Here is a 26,267-nt window from a genome sequence, read left to right as displayed (position 1 = left end):
CACTGAGACAATTAAAGCCTAGTCTAATTCTATCCACACAAATAAAGGTGTTTTATATCAGCAAAACCCAATTTGTTCTTCAAATCAGAACCTATACTCAGGTTCTTTTCATACTTGGCATAACTTTGTTTATTTCAGGGATGGGGTTATCACTTTAAGTATACTGTAATAGTTAAAACAGTACTTCCCAAACTGTGGTACTTGATGCAGATGACCTGGGAGTGGTACATGGAAGACCAGGGGGAGAGGCCGCACACACACACAGCTCAGCTGCAGCCTGCTGCACACTGCCAACCCAACAGGTAAGTGTGTTGAGGGTGATGAAGCACCCCTGGACTTTCACTTAATTTTAACCAGGGAACAGCTTTGTATGTTTTGAAAAAGTATTTTATCTAACCAAGGGCATAGAGTAGGTTGTTTAGGCTGGGGGAGATCGCTTGTTGCTTAGTTGCTTAATTGCTGGCCTCGCTAGAAGGAAAGCTGTATCAACAAAGTCCGGAGCTGGAAGGGGGGTTACTTGGGGGGGAGCTGGAAGGGGGGTTACTTGCTGGGCTTGCTATACATTTCATCACATCAGCAAGTTTAACCTGTTACGTAGCTATATAAGGCAGACACCCACTGGAGTGTGTGTGCTTGCTTTGCGAACGATTGCCAAGCACCACTTTCTGCGCAGAAATAAAGATTAAGTTGGACCCTTCACCCCTGTGTGTTTATTGGCACAAGCGCACCGGGCACGAACTCACTGTCCTTTAGGGACAACAATTTCTGGCGACCCAGATGGGACCCTAGCTGACTACCTTGCCCGGTCCACCTCTTCGGCTCCGGCAACAACTGTGGACGGCGCGAGGGCCAGGTGCCACCGACCTTATTCGTCGGAGGTCTGACCGTCTCCTGGTTGCCTGACGGAGCCAGGGAGGGGCACAACGGTGCAACGCTCGAAGGACCAACTTAATCAGGTGGGGCGAGGGAGGTTTCAATGGACTGGTGAGTACTTCTTTCCATATTTTGGGCAGGTTGGGAAAGAGACGGCTTTGAAAGTTCCGACCGTATAGATGCCCTAGGCGAGTGAGATCGGGTGGCAGCCCCGTGAACTCCCTTTAATCAGTTTGGTTCTGAGGCTGAGCGGCGGTCGTCGTCCGGTAGTTGGATAATGGGAAGTAACCAGTCTAAGATTCCACCCTGCAGCCCCTTAGGATGCATTTTGAAAAATTGGCCAAAGTTTGGAAGTGACCCTATGACAAAACAACAGATGATTTGGTATTGCAATACATGTTGGCCACAGTACCAACTTGCGGATGGTGCAGCCTGGCCGGAGAATGGGTCTTTGGATTATAACACAATCTTCCAGTTACAGTTGTTTTGTAGGCGCCAAGGGAAGTGGGATGAGATGCTTTATGTAGAGGCATATATGACTTTGTATGGGGATGGGGTTACGCAGAAGCTGTGTGGGATATTTAGGGGAAGTGGGGTAATGGCTTTGCAGGGGGTCACCACAGTATGTCCGGAGGAGCCGGAGGAGGGAGACGTGCAGTTGCTAATTGCTCCCACGGCTCCCCCGTCTTACCCTGTGAGCCCTGCGTCACCACAGGGGACTTCCACTGCACCTGTAACGGCTTGTCAGGGACTCCCGGCTGGCTTGTCCAGTCCGTCGTCCCCCACCTCCCCTGACAGTCTTGGGTTGCCGTCCCCGGGTCCGGCAGATGTGGGTGGTAGCAATCTGGTGGTAGAAGGGACTGTAGGTGAGTCGCTTACGATCAGAGGCCCAACCAGTAGTTCAGGCCCCTTTACGACAAGCGGTGGGTCCTGAGGGTGAACCAGTTTTTGTCCATGTGCCATTCAGCACAGCAGACTTGATAAATTGAAAACAGTCTGTGGGCCAATATCACCAGAATCCGGAGGCAATGGCACGGTTGTTCTCTACTATTTTCCTCATCCACCAACCAAACTGAATAGATATTCAGGCCTTACTGGCCGCTCTTCTGACTCCAGAAGAAAAAAAGTTGGTCTTAGAGAAAGCACGCACGATAGCACAGCAGCGTCACCCAGCCGGTGAGGTAGATGAACTTTGCCCTAAGGAAAATCAAGACTGGGATCCCAACACCCGAAGGGGCCGGAGGGAGTTAGAGCTGTATCAGGAGTTTGTGCTGGCTGCTCTCCGGGAGGCTATCCCCAAGCAGAAAAATTTGTCTAAATTGTACGAAGTGCAGCAGGGTCCGGAGGAGGATCCATCCAGTTTTTATAAGAGGTTATGCGAGGCAGCCAGACAGTGGATGGATTTAGATCCGGAGCTGCCAGAAAATGCCAAGATGTTTAACACACTGTTAATAGGACAGTCAGCCCCAGATATTAGAAAAAACTACAGAAGACTGAAGGAGCAGCTGGAATGAGCATCAGCCAAATGATTGAGATTGCTTATAAAGTATACTCCAACAGAGATCAGGTTAAGGAGAAAAAGGAAGATAAAAGAATAAAGGCACAGGCGTCGTTATAAGCATTGTTGTTGGCAGTGGCAATTGTAGATCAGAGGAGTCGGGGACGAGGCAGGGGAAGTAGAGGGCATAGAGGAGGCGTGGGCTATGCTCCGGGAGGCTACGGCCAGGGTCCCAGGTTGGGACCTAATCAGTGTGCTATTTGCAAGCAGGAAGGGCATTGGAAAAATGAGTGCCCCAAGAGGGAGAAGAAGAGACGAGAGGAGGAAGAAAGATTGTTGATGTTAGATGGTTCTGACCAGGAGTGACGGGGACCGGGGGCTAACACTGAAGTAATCTCTGTCTCCCCTGACGAGCCCCTGGTTAAAATGCAAGTAGGGGGAGAACTTATTGACTTTCTAGTAGATAGTGGAGCCACACATTCAGTTGTAACCAATTTTAAAAGGACCCTTATCAAAAACCAAGATCCCCATAATTGGAGCCACCGGCCAGCGGATGTATCGTCCTTTGGTGCCACTCATGGAATGCAAATTGGGAGGAAAGAAAGTGTCTCATCAATTCCTGTATATGCCTGAGTGCCCCATACCTTTGTTTGGGAGGGATTTGCTGTGCAAATTGCAGGCCCAATTGATCTTTTCGGAGGGGAAAATTACTATGAAGATACCAAATGAGGAAGCCTAGAAGGCTCAGGTGCGTCTCCTATTGCAGGAGGGGGAGGAAGGGAGAATCCCCACCGAAGTAGAAGACGCTGTAGTACCATGGGTATGGGCGGGAGAGAAGCCAGAAAGAGCCAAACTGGCCACCCCTGTAAGCATTGATTTAAAGCCGGGAATTACCCCGCCCAGGGTGCCACAGTACAGATTGAAAATAGAAGCTTGGAAAGGCCTGGAACCATTAATAAAGTGATTCCTTAAATATGGTTTACTTCGGGAGTGTCAATCATCAACTTTATGTAATGCTGGTAAAGGAATCTAAGAAACTTATTTTAAGACAACCAATGACTGTGTATACCCCACATTCAGTGCTCATGGTGATGAATGCAAAGGGGGGAACCTGGCTTTCCCCTGGACGAATGGCTAAGTACCAGGAGACTCTCCTGGATCAAGGAGATATCCAGTTGCACACCTCTAGTACCCTGAACCCAGTTACGTTGATGCCATTGGAACAAGACGAAGGATTACAGCATGATTGCATTGAAACTATTGAGAGTGTGTATTCTAGCCGGCCGGATCTTAAAGATGCCCCACTACCTAATGCAGACCTTGAATTCTACACAGATGAAAGCAGCTTCATGGACAATGGAACCCGAAAGGCGGGATACGCCGTGGTTACATCATGGGATACCGTGGAAGCAAACACCTTGCCTCCAAATACCTCTGCACAGAGAGCTGAGCTTATTGCGCTTACCCGAGCTCTCCATTTGGCAAAAGGAAAGATAGCCACTATATACACGGATTCGAAGTACGCCTTTGGAGTCTTACACGCCCACGGAGCTATATGGAAAGAGAGAGGACTCTTAACGGCAAGTAAAAGCCCAGTAAAGCATGGAACAGAGATCCTGAAATTACTTGAAGCCGTGATGGAACCACTAGACGTAGCTGTGGTGCACTGTAAGGCCCATCAAAAGGGAGATGCTGACGTTATTAAAGGAAATCAATGAGCAGATGCTGCGGCGAAGAAGGCAGCTAGAGGACAAGTTCAAGAGACTCAAATGTTGGCATTGATGCCTCAGGTAGTGTTGCCTGAGGAACCTCCCAAATATACTGAAAAAGAGAACCAACTCACAGAGAAATTGGGAAGCAAAGAACAACAAGATGGATGGTGGGTTTTGCCTAAGGGAAAAGTCCTGATGCCAAAACTGATTCTTAGCAAAGTGCTCCAAGAGTACCACCAGAGCACCCATATGGGAGCTAACGCCATGACCCAAGGTCTCCAAAGAATTGTAGTGGGGCCTAAGATGAAAAAAACAGCAGAACAAATAGTGCGTAGATGCCCTGTCTGTTGTGCCAACAATCCTAAGATTTCCCCCAAACCTCCGCCAGGAGCAGGAAGGCAAGGACTATTAGCAGGAGAATACTGACAGATAGATTTCTCTGAAGTTCCCAAGAAGGGACACTACAAATACCTGTTAGTGCTCGTGGACACTCTGACTGGATGGACTAAGGCCTTCCCGTGCCGAACCAACCAAGCAAAAGAAGTGGTCCGGGTGATGCTAAAAGAAATGATTCCACGATTCAGAATCCCAGAGGGATTAGCCTCGAATCGAGGGCCACACTTTGTGTCAGAAGTGACCCAGGCAGTTTCCCGGGCTCTGAGGATACAATGGGACCTTCACACAGCATGGAGACCGCAGTCAAGTGGACAGGTGGAACAAATGAATCAGACTCTAAAAAGACAGCTGACTAAACTTTGCCAGGAGACTCAGTTGAAATGGCCCAAAGCTCTGCCTCTTGCCTTGCTTAGAGTGCGCATAGCCCCTAGAACTAAATTGGGAGTTAGTCCATTTGAATTAATGTATGGCAAGCCATATCCTAAGAATCCAGTGGTGACGCATGGGAATCAAATACATGTAAAAGGGGAAGGTTGGGTAAAAGATTATTTGTATTCTTTGTCTGCTGTATTGTCTTCTCTCCACAGGTATGTCCAGGAACGACTTCCACTCCCTCTAGATACACCAGTCCACAAGTTCCAGATCGGAGACGAAGTGCTGGTCCGGATGTGAAAAGACGAGCCGCTTCAGCCCAGGTGAAAAGGACCATATCCTGTGATTCTCACCACTCATGCTGCAGTGAAGGTTCAGGGGGTAAAACTGTGAATACACTACACTCGGGTGAAGGCCGCACCAGAAGTACCACCTGCAGGAGAAGTTGCTGAGAGTGTCGCACAGGAAGCCGACACAAACGGACACCATTGGACAGCAGAGCCAGTAAAAGGACTTAAATTTCTGTTTAAACATCAACCATGTGAAAAATAGTTCTTTGCGTAGGTATAATGTTTCTAGAGTCTAAGGGGCTGGTGCATCAAAAGTTCGATAAGAGTCAAAATGTGTGGGTTCATTTGACAAAGGACATATTAAATGTCACTCATTTTTGTTTGGCAGGTGAAATATCAGTTAATGATATTTTCACGTCATGCCTTATAGGGGGGTGCCCACTCCAATGGAAGCACTCCGGAATCAGACTTGGTTCACATCTGGGGGAATAGGAGGTCCAATCAATTACACTAACAACTCCATGTGGGGAACCATTACCACAGAAAGAAACGCTAGTACCTTTAAAATAGATTTGTTGACAGTCACCTCCCCTGGTAACACCAGCTGTGCCAATTTTGTGAACTGTACCCAAGCTTACAAAAGCCTAACCAAAAAAAAAAAACCAAAAAAAACATGAAAATTTTCAATTGCTCAGACATGACTAATGTATCTTGCAACTACGTTCATGTTGTATTACCCCGGGGGTGGTTCCTCCTTGTGGGAAGACTGCCTATTCATATATCCCAGCCAATGCCACAGGAGGCCCTTGTGCTCTAGGCTGGTTGACTGTCTAGCTACCAGGTATGCCTAAAACCTCTAGTAAGCGTCACCGGAGAGATTCAAAGGTGCTAGATAAATCCTGTGATAGTGACATAAACCTCCTGAGTGAGGCCGAGGTAGTGTCCTTAGCAGTTTTCCTAGTAAGGGTGCCAGGCCTAGTAGTGAATGCTGAGAGGCAGCTTGGTAAGGTGGCCTGTGCCCTGGCAAAGGGCCTAAATACAATTTCACAGGCCCTAGCTGCCCTCAATATTGAAATAAAAGAACTAAGAGGAGCTACTCTGCAAAATAGAGCAGCCATAGATTACCTGTTGCTGAGGCATAACCACAGATGTGAAGAGTTCGAGGAAATGTGTTGTTTTAATTTGACAGATAACTCCGAGTTAATAGAGTCAAAAGTGCAGAAGTTAAAAAAGGTTCTGTCCCACATTAAGCAAGGGGAAGGGTTCGACTTCTCATAGATTACTTCTTGGCTCCCTAATTTTTTCATGGCTTAAGCAAATTTTCCTATTAATTGTGGCAAGTATGTGTATTTTCTTGATGATCTGTTGTGGGATACAATGTGCGCCAATGTGTTGTGAGGTACTCAAGAAATCAATTTCTTCCCCCGTTCACCGCGTGATGTTTATAAAATCATCAGTTACAAACCCGATCCAAAATAATCGGGAGGAAGCGAAGAGATTTCTGGAAATAAATAAAAAAAAAAAAAAAAAAATAGTCGAGGACTATGGGCTTTTTCCATAAAGGCCATAGCCTCAAAGGGGGGATTTGATGAAGCACCCCTGGACTTTCACTTAATTTTAACCAGGGAACAGCTTTGTATGTTTTGAAAAAGTATTTTATCTAACCAAGGGCACAGAGTAGGTTGTTTAGGCTGGGGGAGATCGCTTGTTGCTTAGTTGCTTAATTGCTGGCCTCGCTAGAAGGAAAGCTGTATCAACAAAGTCCGGAGCTGGAAGGGGGGTTACTTGCTGGGCTTGCTATACATTTCATCACATCAGCAAGTTTAACCTGTTACATAGCTATATAAGGCAGACACCCACTGGGGTGTGTGCGCTTGCTTTGCGAACGATTGCCAAGCACCACTTTCTGCACAGAAATAAAGATTAAGTTGGATCCTTCACCCCTGTGTGTTTATTGGCACAAGCGCACCGGGCACGAACTCACTGTCCTTTGGGGACAACAAGGGGGGAAAAGGAGAGAAATTGAGACCCCCCACTGTGAGGGAAGAGTAAGGCAGGGGCAGGGCAGGGGTGAATTGGGCCCTGGGGCAGGGGTGGGACGGTCAGAGCCCAGGTGACACGTCTCCCTCCAGATCTGTGCACGGGGTGGAGACGGGCTACCCACTGGGCTCTGCACCCCACTACTGCTGCCTCGGGAGTCTCATGCAATGCCATGTGCCTTCCACGCGCTGGCTGCACTGTGTCCCCTGCCCACCTGGCGGCAGAAAGCACATGGCGTCCTGTGCAGTTCCTGACGCAGTAACATCAGGCTCTGGAGCTGTGTGGGACACCATGTGCTTTCTGCCACTGGGCGGGCAGGGGACACAGTACAGCCAGCACACAGAAGGCACATGGCATACCACACGACTCTGGAGGCAACGTCAGCAAGGAGCAGAGCCCAGCACACAGCAGGGAGTCCACTGCTCCCCGCGGGTTCTCTCTCCTCATGCTAGCCTGCCCCATCCCTATGGCAGAGCCAGCACAAAAGGACACAGCCCCTCCCAGGGTAGCCTGGGCCTTTCCAGGCGCACGGAGGGGCTCCCACTGCTGTACGAGCCTTGGGGCAGGCATGGGGGGGGCAGATGCTCCCCAAATCTGTGTGCTGGATGGAGGTGAGCTCCCACTGCATGCTGGGCTCTGCAACTCACTACCGCTGCCTCCAGAACTGCGCAGGATGCCATATGCCCTCTCAACACCAGGCAAGCAGGGGACAAAATGCAGCCAGTACACAGAAGGCGTATGGTGTCCCGCAAAGCTCCAGAGGCAGTGGTAGCAAGGCACAGAGCCCAGCGCACAGTGGGCAGTCCACCTCTGCCCCATGCACAAATCCAGGGGGCACGTGCCTCCCTCAGGGGTGTATGCAACGGTGGGCAGATGCACCCCCCCCCGGACGAGCTTCCCGTGGCTCTGTCCCACAACCCACCCTGGCCTGCCCCTGTCCTACTCCCTCCCTCACTGTGGGGACCTTGATCTGCCCCTTTCCCCCCACCCCACTTCCTCCACAGACTTACGTGCTAGGCGCTGTGTCTGTGTGTGTGTCTGTCTGTTTGTGTCTCTGTCCATGTCTGCTAGTCCCAAGCTACTGTTCCCCCAGCTCTGCTGCTGCCCCTCACTCCTGGCCCACAGTACACTGCATCTTGCCAGGACATGCAGGGACCCCCCCGCCACACACACACACCCCCAAAACCATCACAAATTCACACACACACACACACACACACACACACACACACAAACCCCACCCCCATAGCATACAAAGTACCTCCATAATTTTGAGTTTTTAGCTGCACAATTAAAATTGCAATGAATTGCAACTAATTTTTTTTAATCAAGCAACTAATTGCGACCAACTTTTTTTTAAGTTTAACTGATCTTATGGCTACCATAATTGATAAAACAATGTTTTAGGGTTACTAAAGATTTTGATGTTATTTTAATACATAGTCTATTAAATATGTAGCAAAACCCACATTTTTTCTTTTCTTTTTTTTACATTTAAAATGCATTCCCTCCCCTTCCCCAAACATTTCTGACTTTTTCTCTCTCTCTCTATTCCCTATAGATAAGTATAAGTGAGCTAGGACATAGGATAAGCTTCAGCATTTTATTTTGGTAGCAAGTTGTATTTGTTTTGTTTTTTCTCCTTCTTTATATTGTATAATTACTATGTTTATATTGATTTTTACTGTTCTATATTACTGTTTTACTAGTACTATATGATTTAGACCTACATATGTAAGTTAGCATAAGTCATGTCAAGTTTCCATTTTGTTTGTCAAGTCTCCATCCTGTCCCCAGGCCCGGTTGTGTAACCCTTGACTCACACCTAACACCTCCTATGTAACTTGGTTCCTGAATGAATGGGGATGAATGTGGGTGCTGGAGAGACAATGGCAGTAGGTCTAAACATAGATGCCTCTGAATGACCGAACCATCAACACCAATACCTGGACCAATGACCCAGCCCTTGGAATCACCCTCAGCATTCAAGAAACAATAGATGAGGCAGCCACCATTGTGCCAGGCTGCACATGCTCAGTAAGAACACCTGGAGCCCTCTGGAACAGGACTGACCTTGCCTGGACAGGCCCTCCCCATAGGAGATTAGAGGTAGTCTGCCCCATAAAAAGGGGTAGTGAAGACTGACTCTTTGGGGATGCCCTCTCCATGTGGACCAGCACCATGCCACACCACCTATTCACCCAGAGGCCCTGCCGGCGACCCCCCACTGGACAACACCTACTGGACAGGGACCCCTTTCCAGCTTGGATAAATAGCTATCACTCCCTACCCCCTCTTCAACCAAGGACTTGGACTCTGCTTCTCTTCCCTACCTGGGCTCCAACCATTCCACTGAGTCTCTTTCTCCTGCTGCTATTGTGAGTGTGTGCGTGCATGCATGCGTGCGTGCGTGAGAACCAATAACTTCATGGGGCTGTGTAGTGTGTTGTCTGTTTAATAAACCTATTCTTTTGAAACCCTGAGTTGGGTTTTTGTCCATTTCCTGACTTTCCTCCTTGCCACCAGTTATCTGCCCCCCCAGTCTCTAAGCTGTCAGCCTGTTTCCAGTCCCAAGCTTCCAGGTTTCTGCCCCTCTCTCTCTTTCCTGGCTGTCTCCTCCTTGCCACCACTTATCTGCACCCCCCTCCCCCCAATATCTCAGCTGTCTGCCTCAGTTTCCAGCCCCAATCTACCTTAAGTCACCCCAAGCCTCAGTTCCTCAGCCAGCTCCTCTCTAGTTCACCGGTTCTAATCTCAGTTCTGGCAGCTTTCACTCCCTACACTTTAACTCTCTCTCTCTCACCTTAACCTTCCACCAAGTATCCCAGGTACCCCAAGCACACACATCCATACTGTGCCATCCAAGTTAGGAACTTACCTATGTGTAGGTGGGCTGTATGTGTGTGTGTATGTGTCATTGTGTATATGATATATGAATTAGTGATCTGTGTATGTGTACTGAGTGTGCAGGTATGGACAATTGATTTTTGTCTAACTTTTGGGGTGTATAGTGTATGTGCTGGAATGCTTGAATTGGTGATAGGTATGCATGTGCCTAGGCTAGTGTGGATGTGTATGTGCCCGAGTTGGGGGGTGTGTGTGTGTGTGTGCGCGCATCCAATTGATTTGTGTGTTTGTATATGTGCAATTGTGTCACACCTTCCTGTCTAACAGCGCAATATTGAGCTCCTGAGACTTGGCCTGACCCCACAGGGCAACACCTATCTGCATGAAAAATTTGCTGGTGATACTTAAGGCTTAAGTTTTAAACTGGTGGTATGCAATCTGTCAGAGTTTGGGAACCTCTGAGTTAAAGCATCAAAGCTTTCTAGCATAAGCAAACAGTAACTGATGCCAAAATAGACAAGACATACTTAAAAGAAAAAAAACAACAACATTAAAAAAATCCAAGCTCAATGTGGGAAGACATATAAAACACAACAAAAACTCTGATGTCACTCACTTGATTTATCTTCTAAAATGACAATGCCCTGCTTACTGATGTTGTACACATTGTGGAGGATGTGCTTTGGGTTCACAAGCTGAGTGTCCAACACTTCATCCAGAGAATCCAGACCCAGTACTTTTTGCAGGCTGTTAAAAAGATATGAAAATGTATTATTTGTATCAATTGATTTTGAAAAAGACAAATGGCTGGTATGTGGAAAGGCTCACTTCTTAAAATAAATGCCTTTTGATTTATTATGTTTGTCACTAATGCATGGAAACTTGAGGCGAAGTAAAATGTAAAATACAGGCTGAAGAAGAATTGGCTAGGCTGCAGAACTGCAGAGAAGAACCTAGGGGTTATAGTGTATACTACCCATCAATATGCTCGTGGTGCAAAAAGCCCAACAGCATACTGGGTTTTACTAAACAAAAGCATCTCTCGCAAATTCAGGGAAGCTATTCTTCTGCTCTATTCAGCACTAGTGGAGGTCACGCCTGGAGCACTGTGTCTAGTTTTGGACCCCATACTTCAAGAAAGATGTGGACAGATTAGAAAAAAAAACAGCAGACAGCAACAAAAATTATTAGAGGCTAGAGAAGAATAACTTATGGGGAAAGGCTGAAAAAAACTAGGGTTATTTAGTGTAAAGAAGAGAAGATTAAAAATGCCTAAAGGGCAATTATAAAAAGGATGGCAATAGACTTTTCTCTGAGACTGCAGGGGACAGGACTAGAAGCAAAGGCCTCAAGCTTCAGCAGAGGACAATTTAGGCCAGAGATTAGAAAGATCTTTCTGACTATGAAGGTTGAATATTTTGAAAAGGCTACCTAGAAAAGCTGTGGAAACCTCATCCCTGGAAATTTTCAAAGGCAGACTAAATATACACTTGGCTGGGATAATTTAGTCCAGGATGATCCTATCCCAAGCAGGGCGCTGGACTACATGACCTCATGAAGTCGCTGCAGCCCAGCTTTCCTATGATCATTAATATATTCATGTTGCATTATTAAAAAGACATACTTTTTTTAAACAACCAAGTCAGCATGTCATTTTGAGATATAAAAATTGTTGGTAAGGTTCCACCTGCACTGTGAAAAACATGTACTATTTTTTTGAGAGAGGAAAAGTGTATTTTCATATACACAATAGACAACCCCCTATACCAGATTACCTGTTCTAATAAATTATATAAGGACCTGAACCTAAATATAACCTGGAGGAATGTACATCAGTTTGTATACCAATGTAAATGCCACTGGAATTAGGAACGAACAGATGTGCTTCATGCCAGGAAAGCTCACTCAGTAGATAATTATTAGAGCACCTCACCACTAAACAGCAGGAAAAGATGATAATGGCTTGTTTAGCAGTTACCATAATATGGATATGGACAAAAAAAGTGTAAGCTTATACCAGTAAGTATACCTCTGATGGCTTCAGGGGGTAAGCCTACACCAGACTGAGCAAAGTTATCCTAGCATATAGGTCTATGTTATCTCTCTCCATGGGCAGATTAAGAATTTTGTGAAGGGAGGTGTAGATACAGTGACTGCCACTGCAGGTGTAGCTACACCCCCCGCTCCCAGGTTCTCCTGCAACTGGGCAATGCAGACCATAACAGTGGGAGCAGCAACAGGAACGTCAAACCCTCAAAGCAGGAAAGAACCATACTCCTTGCCACTCTCTCAGCATCCCCTCCTTTTCCCTCCATGCAACACATTCCCTCCCCTAGCCCACCGCTGCTGCTGTTCCCAGATCTTGTAGAATCCAAGAGAGGGCTTTCCCAGCTCCATTGCAAGATGCGTGGCTGTAAGCCCTCTGCGCCCCCGTGAGCCTAGGGAACCCAGCAGTGACCCCAGGACTCCCGCAAGTAAGCAGGGGCCCATGGAGGGAGGGACCTAGACAGCTGGGAGAGGGCTAATTGGACCAAGGAGGGTCAGGTCCTCCCCCCAAATCCCCGGGCTCCTACTTCGCAACAGCCCCCCAGGGAGCCACACGACCGGAGCCTCGCGAACAGGCCGCGCAGAGGCGTGCTTCTAGGCCCGGCGCGCGAGTTAGCGCAGGAGTTCATGCAGGAGGGCCCGAGGCCCTGCCTCTGAGCCCCCTAGGGAAGCCAGTCCCAGATGTAGCCAGCCCACCAGCGGCATAACACGGATAGGCACATGCCACACCCTGAGGGTCCCCTCGGGGTCTGCGGCCCCCACCCCCGGCACCTCGGAGACTGCCACCCAGATGGAGCCCATGGTTCCAGGCTCCACGCAGACAGAGCCTCTGGCTCTCGGCTGCGGGGGCTGCCTGTCATTTTTTCAGGCTCTGGGGCCCGGGAGCATGGCTACCTCCCCTTATGGGGTCTGCTCCCTACTGGAGTCTCTGGCACGCCAGCTGGAGAAGACCCAGGCTGCAGTCCAGAGACTGCGTGCCATCAGGGACTGTGAGCAGGAGATAGACTCCTACTGCCAGGCCTTTTTCCCCCGGGGGACAGAAGGTAGACCACAGTCTCCCTCCAGGACAAGGGAGGATTCAGGGACCTTCCTTACTGTCCAGCCCAGGGGTTGGACCAAGGTGGCAAAGGGCCCCAAGGCCCGCCACACCAAGGTCCCTGCTCTGCTGGAGCTTCGCAAAAGGTACGAACTTCTTGCAGGCCCAGCAGAGCCTGCTAAGTTGCCAGCTCCCTCAGGATTTGGGAGTGGGGCTTAAGGGTCTAGGGGCACAATTGGTGTTTTCTTCGATCCTCCCAGTCTCAGGCTACAGGCTGAGGAAGGAGAGGAGGATCCAGGTAGTCAACCAAAGACTGCGGCGCTGGTGTCATCGGGAAGGCTTTGGCTTCCATGACCACAGTCCACTCTTTGGAGAAAGAGGCAGTGAACTGCTGGGAAGGGATGGGGGGGGGGGGGGGGGGGACTACTGCCACTGCTGGCCCGCTGAGCAACCCTTGCAAAGCCAGCAGGCCAAGGCACTTAAAGGATTCCACCCCAGCCCCAACCCTGGAACAAAATGTAGGCAGGGCAAGGGCCCCCAAGGGGACACTTGCGTGCCTATACATAAATTCCAGGAGCTTGGGGAATAAACAGGAGGAACTTGTCCTCCTGCTAAATGTAAATAACTATGATGTCACTGGGATAACGGAGACCTGGTGGGACTCCACCCACGACTGGGCCACAGGTATAGACAACTATACCCTGTACAGGAGGGATCGAGTGGACAAAAGGGACGGGGGCATAGCTCTCTATGTCAAGGAAAGCTACGTGTCCCTGCAAGCTGACATTGGCACCCATGGCGGACAACTTGAGACCCTCTGGGTTAAAATCCATGTGGAACACGGCACAGGGGACACAATGATGGGAGTCTACTACAGAGCCCTTACCCAGGGTCAAGACCTTGACAAGTTAAGGAGGCTTGTCAGAGAGGCCCTAAAAGGCCATAACCCAAAGGAGAGGGGAGTTCAGGACGAGTGGTTGCTCCTCAAAGGAGCGATACTGGATGCACAAGCAAAGTCCATCCCATCTCGGAGGAAAGGCAGCAAAAGGGAACAGCAACCCCCTTGGATCTCCAGGGAACTGCCGGACCTCCTGCGTCTTAAAAGGAAGACCTACAAAGGATGGAGGACTGGAACCACCACCAAGGAGGAATACTTTGCTCTGGTCCCGACCTGCAGAGAGCAAACCAGGAAAGCCAAGGCTTTGACAGAGCTCCAGCTAGCTATAAATATCAAGGACAATAAAAAGTCTTTTGTTAGATATGTGGGGAGCCGGAGGAAAAGCAAGGGCAACGTTAAACCCCTGCTAAACCAGATGGGGCAACTGACACACAATGCCCAGGAAAAAGCGAACTTGCTAAATGGGTACTTTGTGTCAGTTTTTCACCAGTCCCATGGGATGGCCCTGTCCACTATGGGTCAGGGAGGTCCAGGTGAGGGAGATTCCTTGCCCTTCATCAAAGCTGACCTTGTGAAGGAACACACTGAGAGGCTGGATACTTTCAAGTCAGCCAGCCCTGATGGGTTACACCGAAGGGTGCTCAGGGAGCTGGCAAGCTTAATAGCTCAGCCGCCGGCACGGATCTTTGAGAGCTCTTGGCACTCTGGTTAAGTGCCCAAAGACTGGAAGAGGGCCAATGTCGTGCCTATCTTTAAGGCAGGGAGGAAAGTAGATCCGGCAAACTACAGGCCCATCAGCCTGACCTCTATCCTGGGGAAGGTCTTGGAAAAGATTAAAGAGGCCATCCTTAACAGACTAGCTGAAGGCAATATCCTGAGGAATACCCAGCATGGGTTTGTTGCCAGTAGGTCTTGCTTGACCAATCTCATTTCCTTTCATGACCAGGTGACATATCACCTGGACAAGGGGGAAGAGATCGACATTGTACATCTCGACTTTAAAAAAGCCTTCGATCTGGTATCCCACGATCACCTCTTGGCTAAACTGGCTAGCTGCAGCCTCAACCTCACCACGATCCACTAGCTGGGGAATTGGCTCTGCAGTAGGACCCAGAGGGTGGTGGTTGATGGGAGCCAATCATCTTGGTGAGCTGTGACCATTGGGGTCCCTCAAGGCTTTGATTTAGGGGCTATACTATTTAACATCTTCATCAATGATGTGGACACTGGTGTCAGAAGCAGACTGGCCAAGTTTGCTGATGACACCAAACTCTGGGGTAAAGCATCCACACCCGAGGACAGGAGGGTGATCCAGGCTGACCTTGACAGGCTCATGAAATGTGTAGACAAGAACCCGATTGTATTCAACACCAAAAAATGCAAGGATCTCCACCTTGGGAAGAACAACCTGCAGCATCATTATAGGCTCAGCAGAGCTACGCTGGTTAGCACTACAGACGAAAGGGACTTGGGGGTCATGATTGACCACAAGATGAACATGAGCCTTCAGTGTATTGCTTGCTTTACCAGGCGCAGCATAACGCTGACTTGCATCCATAGATGCTTCTCAAGCAAATCCCGGGACGTCATTCTCCCTTTGTACTCGGCCTTGGTGAGGCTGCAGCTGGAGTACTGCCTCCAGTTTTGGGCTCCACAATTAAAAAAAAAGATGTGGAGAAGCTTGAGAGGGTGAAGAGGAGAGCTATGTGCATGATCAGAGGTCAGGAAGACAGACCTTATAATGAGAGGCTGAGAGCCATGGGACTCTTCAGCCTGGAAAAGCGCAGGCTCAGGGTGATCTGGTGGTCACCTATAAGTTTATCAGGGGTGCTCATCAGGATGTGGGGGAACGTCTGTTCACCAGAGTGCCCCAAGGGATGACAAGATCGAACGGTCACAAACTCCGTCGTGACCGATTCAGGCTGGACATAAAAAAGAACTTCCTCACTGTCCGAGCCCCCAAGGTTTGGAATAGACTTCCGCCGGAGGCGGTTCAAGCACCCACTTTGAATGCCTTCAAGACACATTGGATGTTTATCTTGCTGAGATCCTATGATCCCTGCTGACTTCCTGCCCCTGGGGCAGGGGCTGGACTTGTTGATCCTCTGGGGCCCCTTCCAGCCCAAATGTCTATAAAATCTAAAAACTCTCCTGTCTCACTCCAGCTGAGAACAGTGGCAGCAGCATGTGGGTTCTTTCTCTCTGCACAGTTCCCTTGGGTGCTCCTGAGTTGGCAGGGAACAAGCATGGGACAGAGGAAGCCAACCACTGCTACCGCTACTATCTCTTGCAAATTGAAATGGTAGAGTTGTAGAGGTGGGGGGAGGGGTGGTGCAGAGAGGCTTCAGAGCTGCTGTAACTGGGCTCAGCAGGGGAATGGTAGGCAAGTTCCCCTGCACTGCATTTGCTCCCAAGCCTACAGGAAATGCATGGGGAGACCAGGCAGACAGGAGGAACCCATCCTCTTCCATTGCTGTTCTCACCTGGAGTAGTGCTTGAGCACCCTTTCTCCTCCCAACCAGATCACCTGGGGACAGGGACAGCAACAGCAGCAACAAGTGGAGAATGGAAGGGGACATGCTGCTGAGCAAGGAAGGAAAGAGTGGGAGGGAGCAGAGACAGGATTCTCACCTGATTTAGGGACTTAAAGTACCTAGCTCCTGCAGTATGGGCGCAGCCGATTTTTGGACCACACCACTGCAACCCTTCTGGATCCACCCATTTGCCTCCTACATTTTTATAACAGCATAATAACAATTACTTTGTGTAAATATTGTATCTGTCCCAGAAATTTCTGCACCCAAGTGACTAGATCTTCCATTTCGTGCCTCAACAGGTTAAATATTTCCACCATTGGAGTTTTTTAGGATTTTATGTTCCTAAGAGCTCTATTTGAACTCCTATTATTTTGGAAAGAGGGAAAAAGAAACACACTAAAACACCGTTACCAGCAAAAGTAGGCACGCAGTATAACAACTGAAATAGGGTATGAGGAAACTACCAAAAATTTAGTAGGGCATATTTACACATCAGGAGTTGACAGGCAAATAATAAGCAGGATTAGCTACTCTAGCCACTAGTAGCAGTACTGCAGTGAAGAGTAAGTGAAACTGAGCAATAGTAGAGAAGCAAGGAGTCTATTATGCACTACAATGAAAAAGGAAAGAGGACTCTCCAGTACACTTACTGTGACAACATCATTGATTTCCATATCTGTTCTATATTTGTCTGTGTGAGTTTTTGGCGGTACACAAGTCTGCATGCTGGTACTTCTCCAATTGCTATACTGTGACGTTTATACCACATTTCAGAATTCTGCAATACAGAAAGAAAGCATTTTTCCCTTACCTAGCACTTTTTTCCCAAATGATAAAAAGTAGAGTATTTCCACAATACAGCAAGCTCTTCCAAGTATTATTTATGTTAAGTATTTATTAATGTTTAACATTAAACATTAATAAATGTAAAATCCCTCTGAGGTAGATAAGCAAGTATTTAGAATGTACAGCTGCATCTTTGCCAGTGTTAAATGACCTATCCAAAGTTGCAGAAAGAACTTTTCAGAGCAGCATCTGAAATATAGAAGTCACAGACCTCCAGCGCTGTATTCACAGTCTTAGACAGCAACTCTTCATGGTTCTTAAAGCAGTACAAATACATTTAACTACAGTAATACTTCACTTAACGAATCCTCTAGAAACGAAACTCCTATTTTTTTTGCCAAAAAAACAGCTGAGTTCATTATAAAGAAGAAAAAAAAAACCTGCAGCTTTTTTATTTTACTAGAGTAACCTGTGGATTTTGCATTTTTGAAATGAGCTCCCTGCAGGCTGGCAGAGTTCCAGCTTGCAGGGAGACAGGAGGCAGCAGAAGGAAGGAGGTGAGACAGGGGGTGCCACATGCATGTACAGTACATGAACGTGGCCCCAGGCAGCCTGTAAAGCAGCTCCAGTAGATAAATGGGGGGAGGGGAGGAAAGAGGGGAACTGAGGTCTCTGTAGGAAGAGAGCTGGGCAGGGCTGGGACTGCCACTTGGAGGTGCTTGGGGCCACAATGCGCAGCTGTATGGCCCCAGCGGGGAGGACACGGCTGCACGTGGCTTGTCCGGAGGAGAAGGGCCGGCTCCCCACTGCCACATGCACTTCCAGAGGGTAGGGGAGATGCATGCCCTCCAGACCTGTGGGTGAGGCAGGTGCAGGTTGCAGGTGCAGGCTCCTGCCGTGCTTCACTCCTCCAGGGCCTCTGCCATCCAGCGAGCGCAACTCAGAATGGATGGGGACAGCGGGGCTGTGTGGGGATCTTGCTGCTGAGAGCTGCCTTCCCGCTGCCCTGGCAATGCGTCCCCTGCACCCACTGCTGCTTTGGAGGGCACAGCCCCAAGCTGCAGCCCCTGTTACACCAGGGCTGCAGGCAGCATGGGGCGAGCAGCAGCAGGCAGCTTCTCTGCGTAGCTCCTCTGCTCCCTGTCGCACCAGGTCGTGGGAGAGGGAAGCAGGGCAGCAGGGAACGTGGTGCGCAGGCCTACTGTTCCCTGCCGCCCTACTTCCCTCCACCATGACCTGGCATGGCAGGGAGCAGAGCAACCATGTGGAGAAGCTGCCCACCGCTGCTCAACCCACACTGCCCCGGTGGCATGTGGGGCTGCTCCCTTCAAATCAGCAGCAGGCGCAGGGGGTGCGTCACCAGGGCAAGGGGGGAGGGGGCAGCTCACAGCGGCAAGATCCCCATGCAGCCCCTGTCCCCAGACACACCAGGTTGTGCCTGCCAGGTGGCAAAGGCCCCACAGTAGCAAAGGACAGGGGAGCCTGTCCCCACAACCTGCACCTGCCCCACGCATAGATCTGGGGGGTGTGGATCTCCCCTGCCCCCAAGGAGTGCACACAGCAGCAAGGAGCTGCCCTGCCCGAGCCCACAGCAGGCAGCGGGGGGAGCAGGGGCACAGGGCTGCTGACCCAAGACCGTAGCCCTGGCACCTGGGGGCCCCCCTCCAGCAGGGCTGGGGGGTGAGGGGTACCAGCAAGGCTGTGGGGATGAGTGAGGGGCACGAGCAGGGCCAGGGAGGCTGTGGGGGGCTTTTAATTGACTATTTAATTATATTTTCTTATTGTACCCCTATCTCTGAAGTCCTAGAACATATTTCTATGCTTCCTATATTATTTCTACCTCTGATAAAGTTTCTGATAACAAAGTGATGTCATGGAACACATCCACTTCGTTAACCGAGGTATTACTGTACAACCACTGAGAGCCTTTATTTTCACAGCGCTGAGACCGCATTTGAGAGCAAAGGACATTCTACAATTAATTCTGCTGTAAGCAAACAATCATAGTATCTCTTTTTACTGATGCTAACATGTTTGACTGCTAGTCTTTGGAAGGAAATGAGGAAAAAGGACACTGAAATAAGTGTCATGCTCCTTTTGTGGCAGAATTAAAAAACTGCCCCTAAGTTTTAAACTTTTAGTATAATGGCACATGAATAAGTGCTACTGACTGGCCCAAAAAACTCTCTCCAATCCAACACAAGAATAGAGTATAGAGCAGAACCTCAGTGGCACAGATTGGGGCAGTATTTCCTAAAGGCAGAGGTGCAAGCCCAGAAGTGAAAAGGAAGACACCTGAATGATTATTCAAGAGGCTCTGGGGAGAGTGGAAGCGGCAACAGCAGCCCAAACTCTCCACTGTACTCTGGAGTCTTAACGTTTCATTTAAAGAGTCTGTAGTGATTACAAATAGAGCCTTCAAAACGCAAGCTGCGTTAGCAATGTAGACATCTGAGTAAGTGTGTAGGAAGCCTGAAACAAACCAGAACTGCCCCATTCGTTCCAGTGTGTGATAACCAAGATATCAATAACGTTCAAAATTAAAAAAATCTATTGCTTGAGGAGTAAAAAAGAAAAGTATGGTGCTATGAAGATCAGCACCAATGCCCAGAGCGTATGGATTGAGGAAGTATGCACATGCATGCAATTAAACAGGAGAAAAAGGTAGGGTATAAAAAATATGTACAAGTGAAAGTGCTTAAGCCTTTTAGATCTCCATGGCCCTCCTTGCCTAAGGAGACACAACAGGGCTTTTTTTTCTGATGGGTGGAGTAGAGGTCTCGGCTCCACACTGTCTGTAAAAGGATTAAAGCAGAAGGATTCTTCAACTTATCACAGCAGAAAACAAAGAATGCAACACAATCTTTCCAGAATTGTAGCATATTTGTTGATAGCCAGTGTGTGGAGGCCAGTGAAAACAAGCTTTATGGGAGCTAGAAAAATGGTAGAAACTGAACAACATTTCTATGCCACACCCCATGCAACACTGTTGTGAAACAACAATTACACAATATAGCAGCTCTAATAAAATGATCACTTTGTTCTGGAATAAAGCAAGTTTATAGCTGTCTTGCAATGAATTGGAACATGAGCCAAATATCAAATATAAATCTTCCTCTCTGTTTTGAACTTTGTGTACTTCAATACATGGTAACCTACAGACAGACGTAAGAACACTCACATAACATTCCCATTAGGGAGATAAAGTCAAAACCACTAGTGAAATGTAATTAAAATTAAAGAACAATTGCTCGTTATAAAACAAAAACTCACTGTGAAAGTATATTGCTTTTTTACTGCCAAATGCTGTGCAGCCCTAAAACAGATCATTAGTTTAATTTACTCCTTTCTATTAACTATTTTCTTTTCAGAACATTTAACATTTTGGAAGCTGAAAAGCAATCTTACCATCACAGTTGGCTTCACTGGAGTACGTTCTTGGGATGTGCCTGCTCCAGGTTCATTCCAGCCTGGAAATTTAATTACTTCTTTTCCATATGAAGGCCTCTTTGGATATGGCTTTAGTGGTGAGGAAGGAGGAAATCTGTAATTAAAAAACACTTTAAGAAGGGCTTTTAAATCTTACACTAGTTCTCATTTGCTATTTTTAACCTAGATCTTCAATACTTCTTAATATGGGTGTATACAAGTCATCTTCTCACAATGTATACCCAAATACCTCTCCACAGTCAATTTTGATTTTGCTAGGGAAGCTTTAAGGGGGTCTGCAATCTAAAATATGCTGTTACCATTAGGATCTTTCCAATTATGGCTCTATCTACAATATACAATTAATCCAATTGATTGGCACCCAGATCGGAACACCTGAATTTACCTAATCTAGATGCAAGCATAACTCCGCTGTAGCACTCTAGGGCAGAGATATCAAACATACCAACTTATTAGTGGCTCATGGGGCTCCTAGAGGTGACAAATTTAGGGGCAGGGCCTGCTGCTGAAATCCCAAATGTAAATCCCTGCTGGGGATGCTTGCTGGCAGCAGGAGGTGACCAATAGCAGCATTAAACCCCAGCGCTACCAACACCACCGCTGCCACCACCACTCACCCCATCATTGCCACATGCAAACCCAGTCCGTGAGGTGCCTATAACAAGGAGCCAAAGACCCATGTTACTAAAAAGGGGAAGGCAGAGCAGGCTAGCTTGGTAGACAGGCAGCAGAGACAAGGCTAGCTACACAGCAATAAGCTGAAAGAATAGGGCAGACCTCTAGGCAGCCATAGGACAAACAGCAGAGTTAGGCTCCAACAGGGAGGAGGAAACTGCCCAGTAAGCATAAGGAGGAACATCTGTGTGAGACTAGGCAGTCACCAAGATGCGAGCAGCTAAGCCTGAGAGGGGACGACCAGGGCCAGGGGCCCCAGAAGCCAGAGGCACAGCCAGAGAAAAGGGGCCAAAGCTATAGCCCCCCCCCCCCACCCTTGCTCAAGGCACTTGGTTCTGCTGCCTTTCCCCTGGGAGCCCTGCACTGGCCAGGCAGCCCACCCTCGCCTTGCATACAAATCTGGGAGAAGGGGGAAGAGGCACATGTCCCCTATGCCTCACAGAAGTTTAGGGCTGGAATGGACCTCATGAGATCACTGGGTCCAGGAGCCTCCCAGCTCTAGGCAGCAAAGACTGCTGGGATCAAATAACCCCAGCAAGGCATGCATCCCTTTGGAAGATCTCCAGGGTAGGTGCCTGTACTACCCGCCTTGGGAGGCTATTCCAGAGTCTGGTCACACAAACTGTGAAGAAATGTTCCTCCTGTCCAGTCTAAAACCTGGAATTTATGACCATTGCTTCTGGTTTTCCCCTGGGGCACTTTGGTGAAAGTTGTTTGCCTAGCCCCTGATGCTCTCCCCTGATATATTTGTACAGTGACACCACATCCTCCCAAAGTCTTCTCTTTTTCAGGCTGAACACTCCCATATCTGTCAGCTTTTCCTCATACAGCTTGCTCTACAAGCCTCTAATCATATGAGTGGCTCTTCTATGGACTCTCTTAAGCTTCTCCGCATCCTTCTTTAAGTGTGGTGCCCAGAACTGGACATAGTAGTCTGGCTGCAGCCTCACCAATGCCAAGTACAGTGGGAGAATAACTTCTTTAGTTTTGCTTCAGATGCATCGGTTGATGCATGCCCTGGCTCTCCAGGGACCTAGCAGACCTCCTGAGGCTAAAAAGAAAGGCCTACAAAGGATGGAGGATGGGAGTCACCTCCAAGGAGGATTATTCTGCACTGGTCCGGTCCTGTAGGGAGCAGACCAGGAAAGCCAAGGCTGCAACTGAACTCCAACTAGCTTTGAGCATCAAGGATAATAAAAAGTCCTCTTTCAGATATGTGGGGAGCCGAAGGAAAAGCAGGGGCAACACTGGACCCCTGCTGAACCAGATGGGGCAACTGACAACTGACACCCAGGAAAAAGCCAACCTATTAAATAGGTACTTTGCATCGGTCTTTCATCAGTCCCATGGGACGCCCATGCCCGCTACGGGACGGGGAAGTCCGGGTGAGGGTGATCCCCTGCCCTCCATTAATGCTGACTTCGTGAAGGAACATCTTGAGAAGCTGGATACCTTCAAGTCAGCCGGCCCTGACAATCTTCACCCCAGGGTACTCAAGGAGCTGGTGAGCATCATAGCCCAGCCTCTAGCATAGATCTTTGAAAACTCTTGGCGCTCTGGTGTAGTGCCCGAAGACTGGAAGAAGGCCAATGTGGTGCCTATCTTCAAGAAAGGGAGGAAAGTGGATCCGGCTAACTATAGGCCCATTAGCCTGACTTCTATCCCAGGGAAGATGTTAGAAAAGTTTATTAAAGAGGCCATCCTTAATGGACTGGCCGACGCCAACATCTTAAGGGATAGCCAGCACGGGTTTGTTGCGGGTAGGTCTTGCTTGACCAATCTCATTTCCTTCTACAACCAGGTGACCTATCACCTGGACAAGGGAGAAGAGATTGATGTCATATATCTTGACTTCAAAAAAGCCTTCGATCTGGTTTCCCATGATCACCTCTTGGAGAAACTGGCCAATTGTCGCCTTGGGTCCTCCACGATCCACTGGCTGGAAAATTGGCTCCGGGGTCAGACCCAGAGGGTAGTAATTGATGGAAGTCGCTCATCGTGGTGTCCTGTGACCAGTGGGTCCCCCAAGGCTCTGTCCTTGGACCCATACAGTTCAACATCTTCATTAATGATGTGGACACTGGAGTCAGAAGCGGACTGGCCAAGTTCGCCGATGACACCAAACTTTGGGGCAAAGCATCCACACCAGAAGACAGGCGGGTGATCCAGGCTGACCTGGACAGGCTCAGCAAGTGGGCGGATGAGAATCTGATGGTGTTCAACACCGATAAATGCAAGGTTCTACACCTTGGGAAGAAAAACCCGCAGCATCCTTATAGGCTCGGCAGTGCTATGTTGGCTAGCACTATGGAAGAAAGAGACTTGGGGGTCATCATTGACCACAAGATGAACTTGAGCCTGCAGTGCGATGCTGCGGCTAGTAAAGCGACCAATATGCTGGCTTGCATCCATAGATGCTTCTCAAGCAAATCCCGGGACGTCATTCTCCCCTTGTACTCGGCCTTAGTGAGGCCACAGCTGGAGTACTGCGTCCAGTTTTGGGCTCCACAATTCAAAAAGGATGTGGAGAAGCTTGAGGGAGTCCAGAGAAGAGCCACGCGCATGATCAGAGGTCAGGGAAACAGACCCTGCGATGACAGGCTGAGAGCCCTGGGGCTCTTTAGCCTGGAAAAGCGCAGGCTCAGGGGTGATCTGATGGCCACCTATAAGTTTATCAGGGGTGACCACCAGTATCTGGGGGAACGTTTGTTCACCAGAGCGCCCCAAGGGATGACGACTAGGTTGAACGGTCATAAACTACTACAAGACCGTTTCAGGCTGGACATAAGGAAGAATTTCTTTACTGTCTGAGCCCCCGAGGTCTGGAACAGCCTGCCACCAGAGGTGGTTCAAGCGCCTACATTTAACACCTTCAAGAGCAAACTGGATGCTTATCTTGCTGGGATCCTATGACCCCAGCTGACTTCCTGCCCTTTGGGCAGGGGGCTGGACTCGATGATCTTCCAAGGTCCCTTCCAGCCCTAATGTGTATGAAATCTATGAAATATTGTTTGCTTTGCTAGCTGTAGCATCACACTGGTGGCTTATATTCATTTTATGGTTAATTATGACCCCCAGGTCCCTTTTGGACATGGTGCTAGCTAGCATAGCACTGCCAAGCCTGTAAGTTTGTTGCGGATTTTTCCTCCCCAGATGAAGCACTTCACAGGGTAAGAAGTGCCTCCCCAGGCATGCATGCAGCAGCAAGGAGTCATCCCCCTCCTCATCCCCTCCCCACGTCCCATTCACCGTCCTGGTTGGGCAGCACCTGCCTCTACCCCTGCTGTTACCAATAAGATTTCTTTTTGCCAGAGATCATCACCCCCTCCAATGAACTAACAAGGCAACTTGCCCAATGTGGTATCAAGTAAACTTTAATAGCAACCCCTAGGCAATATTACAGGTTTCCTCTGTGTTATACGGCCTGGTGACTCCTTAGACATTACAGCAGTGACCTTCGGAGGTACAAGGCTTCAAGTCCTTGGCTGGGTGAGTGGGATGCAAGTTTCTGGCTTCCCTGCTGTTCGAGCAGGGATACAGCAGCTGTATCTAACCTCCCAGAAGCATGGCATGCTACACGCACACCTTTCTTTGTTCATTACTTTTGTAACGTTTCTCATTCCAAATTGTCTGATCCCCTGGCTCTGTGCTAAGCATTCCTTATATGGAAACTGTTGTTCCTTGCTTGCCTAGCACAGTCACAGCACTCGCATCTCCCAGTGCCACACAAGGCACTCTGTTCAGTTCTGTTGCTTAGTTCTGGGAAGGCCTACTTCTTGTTAAAAAGCCTTAGCATCACTGTTTGCCTGCTACACTCCCTTCCTTGATGCCCCAAAATATGGTGGCATCACGCAGACATTTGTTGATGTCTTGCATGCGACTCAAGAGGCCACACTAAGGATGTAGGTTGCAATGGAAATACTTTGTTGGGTTGGTTATCTACCTATGGTGTTGAGTAGCTTCTTTAATGTCTTGCAAGAGTGAAATAATAGTCTCTTAGTTTTTGAATTACAACAGAAGTCCTATCAGCTGTATTTTGGACCTCTGACTCTTTGCTGTAGGGTCAGATTTTATATGGCCACAAGTAAATCATCAGATGCCATTCCTAACTGTATTTTGTTAAAGTTCTCTTCACTAAACATTTTGACGCTCCAATTGGTTGTTCGTTGATGCACCAATGATTGGGTATAATTAAAATCACATCAATAACATTTTACAAACACAGTCAATGCATAACACAACTAAGCTTGATTATTCTTCGTACCAAGCAAACTTCTTGATACTTCACTAGTGGTCCACATCCTTTCAATCTCGTGGTTACCCAGGCAACACTACACCATTCCTGGGCTAAATTTAGCTTCTTTTTTTTTTTAAATCATCTTTTAATACACGGAAGTCCCAGGTTTAGGGAAACATCAACTCTGCGGGTTTTTGTTCCCTTTAAAACAATGGGTTAATGAAATTTCATACATATATCCTGCTATGTTGGTGTTCTAAACAGCATCTAAATACCAATGAGATTCTCCTTATAGACTTGAAAACATTTAATCAGGTTGTTTGCTAAAAAACACACATACTGCCTTTTTTTAAAAATGCCATTAAACAAGAGAAATTTACAAATTTAAAGCTTTTATATGAATTGCTGCCCTTTGTTTCAAATATTAGAACAACTTTCCAGTCCAAGCTGGACAGGAGTGTCCTGGTCTGGGGTCCACAGACAAATTCAATTTGTAGAGGGGGTATTACCAAATGATTTTTTATAGTATTTACATGATACTCATATGCATTTAAACTTTTGACAACTTAAACAA

At 48.2% G+C, this 26,267-nt stretch overlaps 1 protein-coding gene and 1 long non-coding RNA gene across 4 annotated transcripts in view; one reads left to right on the top strand and one right to left on the bottom strand.

The window, feature by feature from the left end:
- The window catches only part of DEPDC1B (DEP domain containing 1B), a 67,994-nt gene that overhangs the window by 32,835 nt on the left and 8,892 nt on the right, over window positions 1-26,267 (bottom strand). For all 3 annotated transcript variants that reach the window (XM_019495897.2, XM_019495896.2, XM_014594136.3), the window contains exons 3-5: window positions 20,740-20,875; window positions 17,196-17,323; window positions 10,645-10,775 (exon numbers count right to left, since the gene is read on the bottom strand). In XM_019495897.2, coding sequence (XP_019351442.1) covers window positions 10,645-10,775; window positions 17,196-17,323; window positions 20,740-20,875 — 395 coding nt within the window. The remainder of the gene's footprint in view (window positions 1-10,644; window positions 10,776-17,195; window positions 17,324-20,739; window positions 20,876-26,267) is intronic.
- Window positions 315-7,079, top strand: LOC132249615 (uncharacterized). The gene is made up of 2 exons (XR_009461125.1): window positions 315-984; window positions 5,067-7,079. It is a non-coding gene; the product is annotated as an uncharacterized LOC132249615 (long non-coding RNA).

The sequence above is a fragment of the Alligator mississippiensis genome, chromosome 3, assembly GCF_030867095.1.
Source record: "Alligator mississippiensis isolate rAllMis1 chromosome 3, rAllMis1, whole genome shotgun sequence".
In the NCBI taxonomy this organism is placed as follows: domain Eukaryota; kingdom Metazoa; phylum Chordata; order Crocodylia; family Alligatoridae; genus Alligator; species Alligator mississippiensis.
The sequence above is the reverse complement of the archived record's forward strand: the minus strand, read 5'-3'. Positions and strand labels throughout refer to the sequence as shown.